Here is a 7,407-nt window from a genome sequence, read left to right on the forward strand (position 1 = left end):
CCCGGGACGGGGGCAGCTCCCGGGACTGGGGCAGCTCCCGGGATCAGGGCACTTCCCGGACTGGGGCAGCTCTGAGGAGATAAGGAAGGTCCAAGTGCTGCATTTCTGCCCCAACTGACTGCCTAGAGCTGACACTGGCTGTCCTACTGTCAATGGGGCAAATAGCTGTCCGCGGGAAGTATCCTGGAAATGGAGAGTGAATGCAGAACCTTCCAGTCTCACACAAAGCTGAACTGGAATAATTCCCTAGACAATGGTACCACCCCGTTGGGCTGTAAGGTTACTCAGTTACAATGCTATGAGGGGATAACTGATTACTCCCCCTCTTGTCCTTCACTCGCGCCTTTAGCCAAGCAACTGGAGTTCCTGGTACAGTCAGGGCTGCTCCCACCTCAGCTACGTGAGAGTTCATGGTTTGACCGAGGGACACTTTCTCGCATTTTGTTGCTGACTGACATCATAAGGGATGGAATATCCCCTTGGTCAGCTCAGACAAACTGTCGCATCCCTGTGCCCTCTGAAAAACCTGCCCACCCCGAGCCCATGGGATAGGGGAGGGTTGCAGACACAGCCTGCAGGCAGGGCCAGCACTGCTCAGGGACAGCCAAAGCCTTGGGCTGTAACCAACACTGCTCCAGCCACAAGTGTGCCACCAGTGCCCTTTTCCTTGAGCTGAAAAAGACCAGCTCTCCAGAGCTGAGTCAATGGTTAAGAGAGGGTAAGACAGCCTTCCTTGAATGCTGGGACATGTTGGTAAGAGAGGGGAAGACAGCCTTCCTTGAATGCTGGGACAACTGTTGGGACAGTTTCTCCACCGCTGAGACACAGCCCAAGGGAGGCAGTGAGGTTCCCGTTCAGCCCTGGAACTGACTGGCCAATCCACCCTTAGTGGCGCCTCTGTGCCTGTTCAGGTCCTTCTCCCCACAATATCAGTGCACTCTGCACAAACTCTCTCTGGATGGACCATGTGCACTGGATTCCAGCTGGGTCTGGCTGGGTGTTCTCCAGGCTGCTGGAAATCATCTTGGCCACAGCTGATTCCCTCACATCCTGGACACCTCCTCACTGAGGGTCAGATTGTTGGGGAGATTGCAAGATCTTCCTCAAAGGGACTCCTGTCCTTCCCATTCAGCCACCTCCAAAGAGTGAGGACTGCTGCCCCATTCCCAATCCCACCATTCCCACCAGTGACCAGTGGTGTTCTACAGGGGTATTTAATGTCTTCACTAATGCCACAGACAAAGGGATTGAGTGCTCCCTCGGCAGGGCTGCAGGCGACACAGAGATGAGCGGTTTGTTGTCGATGCACATATGCACGTTCCTCAGCAGGGCTGCAGGTGACACAGAGATGAGTGGTTTGTTGTCGATGCACATATGCACGTTTGAGTAAAGAATGCTTGAGGCCCGAGGTGGATATAATTTTACGCTATGCTAACTTTGGCCATTTTGAAGACTAGGGAGAGTCATCACCATTCAAGATGTCACACTGTCACCTAAATATTCCATACAAATACATTTAATAAATGAAAATACAGATTTCAGCACATATATTATGTTGAAATTCACATTTAAAACAACAAGAAGCAAATATTACCCCTGTATAAAATACCACTTTCCAGTTTCACATTGTAGGCAGAACAAAAGCAAGATTTATGCAAGCCAAACCATTCCTAGCTTGGATACATCACTTTACCATCAACGAATGCATTGCCAGTCATTATGGACACTGTAAACCTTTTCAAATTTGACTGAATTCTGTCCATTTAATGAGAGCAGAATTTGATCCTCCTGCTGGAGAGTGCTTAGCTGGTGCTCTGGTGATAAGCACCCTTGTATGCTCAGCTACCAAACACTGCGGTCTACAAAATAGCAAGTTCTGATTACGCTTGCTCACTACCAACCGGAAAACAACACAAAACCTCTCTTTCCCATATTCAGGCGGATTGAGCTGAATAGTAATAAATTTCACTCCACAAAACTATTGAGAATCATACACAAATGTAGAAGGGAAATGTAACAAAACAGCAATTAGTGACATGAAAGATGCTACCATTCATTAGTAAAAACTCTGAGATGTGTAATGACTGAGCATTGTCTAGTGCTTTGCTTTTATTTGCTTACAGTGTCTCCAAACCAGAATTCCATTCTGAGTTATTAGACATAACAATAAGCTGAGCTGCCAACCTCAAATCTCCTTCATGGTGAGTGGACAGGATAAACGATCCTCACATTTGAGAGCTCACATGAGTCAAATGGCACAAGCGGTTATGGCAAACTGCTTCCTTTACCTGAATGACAACAAATGAGATCCTGGGAGGACAGTGAGGGAGTGCCATGAAAGAAGGATGCGTGCCACCAGGCTGCACAGGAAGGTTGCTTTCCAATGGGGTCACTTAGAAGTGGACTATCACCAAGCAGCATGACAGATTCTTCCTGCGTTCCACCGTTCTATACATCAGCAACGGTCCAAAGGCTGAGCTGCACAAACCCATGTTTCAGCTGGTATTACACCCTTTTGGGCTTGATCTCTGAATGTTTTGCTCTGCAACTTAAGACTCTGTTCCTTGCTTTGTGAAAAAATATCTGCATACATGGAAGACAATGTACGTTTGCAGTGAGCATGCTGATAAACATCATTAGGACAGGGATCTCTTTGGCACGACAGTCTAATCTTACTGCCCCTCAAAGTCCTATTATGCTACCTAAATCGGATCTGTACAGAACAATTATACAAAAGGGATGATTCTTCCTGAAAGCGGCAAAACCAAATTATGGCTTCACTGTAAAATGACTCTTTTGGGTCAATGGTCTCAAATGTGGTTTATTGACAACAACTCCCGTTTCTTCGGCTCTTAGGAGAGGTGATCAGAGTTCATTTTTCAAAATTTGGCAGGAAAATTATCTTCCGATTTTATGTCCGGAGCATCCATAGTTGGAGAGTTCTTCTGTAACTCAAGGTCGCTGCTAGACTGAGCCAAAGTCTCGGCATTTATTTTCAAGGCTTTCAACTGTATCCTGTCATCACTGTCCTCACCATCAGAGATGGCACTTATTTCTTGAATTTTCAAGAGATCTCCAGTACCAAAAGTCTTCTCTATGTTACTGGAACTCATTCTCGAGGCTTTTTGTGGAAGGCCTTCCTTTCTTGAGCTAATCTTCTGCAGTTTAAAGGGGAGCTTGCTTTTCTCTCCTGCAATATCAATACAGACAAGTGGACAAATCTGTTCTCTTCTGGTTTTGATATTACCAACAGGACTATTCAAAGGAGATGACAGGGACAGGTTTTCTTCTTGCTCTTTAACACTGTAAGGAGGAGTGGGGACTTCAAATGTAGCATGAAACTGAGAATAGTCGACACGGAAGAAGCCATCTTCTAGAGACATTACTGGGAGGAACCTGTGACCCCAAAGAACTTCATCTTCTGTATATGAGGTCCTAGCTTGACACGTCATTCCTACGGAAACAGAGACAAGAGCATGACATTGTAATGTGAGCAAGCAGACTGACATATAGAACAAAAAGTACTGGTTAAAACTGAAGGATAACAATCAATTGTAGCCCGTAAGCTGACAAATGTATAGATTATAAAAAGTCTTGGAGTGCTTCTAATTGACTGACTAGATTTTTATGCAAATATTGGATTAAATATTGCAGATGGAGTCAATGGAGTGCTTCTAATTGACTGACTAGATTTTTATGCAAATATTGGATTAAATATTGCAGAATTGCAACCCAGCAAAAGCAAAACAAAATCAAAACAGTATCAGCTCGACAGCAACAACAATCTTATAGTTTGTATGTAATACCATTTCTTGGAAACCACCTTGGGAGACAGAACCATTGCTTGGCAGAGGCTTACAGAATTCCCTGGCAAGGATCAGGTATGGGGGGAGCCAAAGCTGAATGAAACATGCATCTTCCATTCCTTCTATAGGCTAGGCTACTTTTTCTCCAAATAGCATGTCAAGACAAAAGCTTTGCAGAGTCACTAAAGCTGTCTTCTGTGCTAAGACACAGGTGCCACTGTAAACTCATTGAAGAATTTGGTCCACTTAGTGCAAACATACATTGTTGGCAGTACTTACATGTGTGAACTCACAGCTAAAATGTGTTCTAACTGAACTTGAAAATCTGTTACAATCCCAGCACAATGGTGCTTATTATCATTTATACCGATATCCCAGGTGAGTGGAACTTTCAGACTTCCTCTCCAAGTAGCCTCTGGAGGCAGAATTAGCCATCAGTAAGCCCAAATTCTGATTTGCATTCCCATTAGTGCTCGCTGGTTCTCAGACAAGTGTTAAATGTTTCCCTAGCGATCTCCAGATAGGTAATCATATTAAGTGTGGTTATGAATGCATATTTATCTAAGATACGCGGTTTCGCTGTGGGATAGGAAGAGGCTTCTGCAGGGATCTAATGACTGCCACACTTAACATGAAAGAGTTCTGCCCCCATGGATTGTGTATTTGTTTAGGGCTCAGTCCAGCGAGCGGATAGTAATTGATCAGTTCTGTTTCCCGTCTGGCTGCGCCAAAGAGACATCGCTGTTCCTAAAGCAGGACCCGTGCAACTGGTAATCTTGTTGAAAGAATGAAAATGCTCTTTGATTAATCAATGTTTAAGAAATCCTCAGAAGGGTAAGGAAGATGGGAATACCGATGACTTTAACCATACACATGGATTCTTCACACAGAGCTACTTATATAACTGGAGCACATTTTCATGGGATGTATAAAAGAATTCAGTCCTCAAAAGACAAGGCCACAGTTGGCTGTCACCTGGATGGCACCATACTCAAATAAAAAAAATAAAAATAGAGCTCTGCTCATATTTGCTGATAACTATGTGTGCCTACAATCTTTGTGACTATGAGGTCTGTTTTTATGCTGTGAAACTGGATTTCTTATTCTGCATTCAATTTAATGCAAGCTAGGCTGAAAGAGATTTTGCAGCACAGACAACTTTTGAAGCTCAACATTCTTTCAGAGTGGTGGTCCTTAAAACTGGAGCCTCATAAGCATGTTTTGTACTGCTGTACAGCTGTACTCAAAAAGTGGCAGGCTGTGTCTCTTCTTGGATGCACTGGCCACTTTGGGAATCACTAACACAGAGCCCTGTGGGGAACAGAGGTATCGTATTGGCTGGTAAAGGCCACTGAAGCTCTGCAGCATGTGGCAGGATATTCTGGAGCATCCAGGATTAGCATGCCGAAAGGACTAACAGCTGCCTTGCTAAAAATATCAGGACTGAAAAGAAAGACTAAAAATCAGAGCATGCATATTATCTAAATCTTACCGGTAGTCTCAACGATTCCTTCGAGGATGACAACTATTTCAAATTGCTCGCTTCTTAGTGAGCTTTGTGAGAGACAAAAAAAGGGGCTCTCTGAGTTAATTTCATGACAGATGGTTAAAGGGGAAACTAAAAAGAGCTGGTCGGCTCCCGTTCCAAATCCAACATCTAGTTCACACTGGTCTAGTGGCAGAAATTCTCCCTCTGGTGTCTGTCTGGACTAAAGATAAAAAGATGATTTAATAATCACCATGTAAGGCAAAACATGACATCAATGCAATAAAGTTTAAACCTGCCTCTTCCATGACCTTATAATCTACATACTAGAAAGCACACCAGGTTGTGTATTTGATGTCTTATTTCAAAAGCAGTTTACAGTGAGTTACTGTCACAGTAAAAACACAACTATGCCTTTATTCAGACTTGACTTGCATTCCATCCTGAATGATGGAATTCAAGACTATAGAGGAGGCTTTCTGCTAATTTTAAATCGTTAGAGAGCAACAAAAAATGTGGTTTAGCTGACTTTCCAATTCCTACAAGAAGTGTTCCAGTGTAACTTCTGACAGCTTGTTCCCATACATATATATATATCCAACTTCTTTTTGACTCTTAGCAGATCCTCCATTTAAATGGTATTCTGTAGCAAGCAAAATTAACACCTCAGTGAAGTGCTCTGCACAGAACAGAAGAAAAACAGCCTTTCATATTCACCATAGCCCCATCACCTACTGCTTCATGCTTGTTTCTGCAGAGTATTAAAACAGACAGTTGCTCCAAAGAGAGGATTACCATACAGACTACAGAACACTTACAACATTCAAATATGATATTCTGAAATTAATGTCATCACTGGGATCCCATGCCTAACGCTCCTCACCAAGTGTGCTCCCGTGACAAGACATAGCTGCTCTGAGCTGCTATATTTCTTCATCTTGGCATGCCACACAGTGTTTTCCTCCCATTCTACTCCAGCCTGATTTATCTACCAGGCTTTTGTGCCTGCTAAACTCTACTATCTCCTGTTGCGGTTTTTTTGGGTTATGACCTCCCTTGAATTCCAGTTTTCTTGCATTTTGAATTATGCTGACTACTGTCAGTGATTTATAAACAGATACTGGTAACAATCAAAGGGTCTTTCCACTGAAGCACCTATACAATCTCTCTGAAATCCTGGGAGACCACTGGCTGGAACGCTGGGATAAGGAACTGCAAGTTAAAGCTCACCAAGTTTCCTCAAGAGGAAGAGAAGGTCAAGGTCTTTATCCTAGTTTAATGTCACAACAAATCAATCCCTTATTCCCAGCCGTCACCTGCTAAGTGACAGGCCTTAGTACTCCTCCCTGCAGGTATCCTGTATCCTTCCTTACCAAACTGGCTTCCTGCCAGCCTCACAATCCACTGGAATGTCCCAGGAGGTCTCCAATGAGATTGTTTTCCCCTACACCTGCTTGTTTTTTTCATGGCTCCTACTATGGACATCCACAGCAAATTCTTCCAGTCCTTCATACAGCTCCAGTCCCATCCTCTCACCCACGTGCAAAGGGACAGAGCAGCCACCCCTGGGGCAGGGCAGAGCCTGCCAACGGGCAGCAGGGGCTGCACAGTGCTACCTGCACCAGGGCATGTGGTTGTGCTTGGCTCATAGCCTACCTATGTCACCCACTGCAACCCGAGTGCCCTATCCCACCTGCTGCCGCACCAGGTCTTACCTTGATCAGCTTGCAGCGGATCTGGGCAGACACCATGTGGCTGTTACGGAGGTTGCCGACACGAAACATGAGGCAGAGCTTGCCATCCCGCTGCGAGATGACTGCAGCACGGCTGAACATGAGGGTCTCCGCTCGCTTCTTGGGCTGGGACATCTTGATGAACATGCAGCCGATGAGGAATGCATCCACAATGGAGCCCAGCAGCGACTGGAAGAGGAAAAGCACGATGCCCTCAGGGCAGCGCTCGGTAATGTAGCGGTGTCCGTAACCAATGGTAGCCTCGGTCTCAATGAAGAAGAGGAAGGCAGAGGGAAAGTTGTACACGTTGGCCACGCACGGACTATAGGTGTCATCGTGTGCCTGCTGCAGGTCACCTCGCAGGTAGGCAATGCCCCACCAC

The 7,407-nt window shown here is 45.0% G+C and overlaps 1 protein-coding gene across 1 annotated transcript; it reads right to left on the reverse strand.

Moving 5' to 3' along the window:
• Positions 1-2,879: 2,879 nt before the first annotated feature.
• On the reverse strand, positions 2,880-7,400 carry LOC103799084 (G protein-activated inward rectifier potassium channel 1-like; the record flags this gene model as incomplete). Its single annotated transcript, XM_009071380.1, has 3 exons — positions 2,880-3,454; positions 5,299-5,515; positions 7,008-7,400. Coding segments are annotated over 3 exons (1,185 nt in total), but the record flags the coding sequence as incomplete, so codon positions are not given.
• Positions 7,401-7,407: the final 7 nt, after the last annotated feature.

Source organism: Acanthisitta chloris, unplaced genomic scaffold, assembly GCF_000695815.1.
Source record: "Acanthisitta chloris isolate BGI_N310 unplaced genomic scaffold, ASM69581v1 scaffold19343, whole genome shotgun sequence".
Lineage (NCBI taxonomy): Eukaryota > Metazoa > Chordata > Aves > Passeriformes > Acanthisittidae > Acanthisitta > Acanthisitta chloris.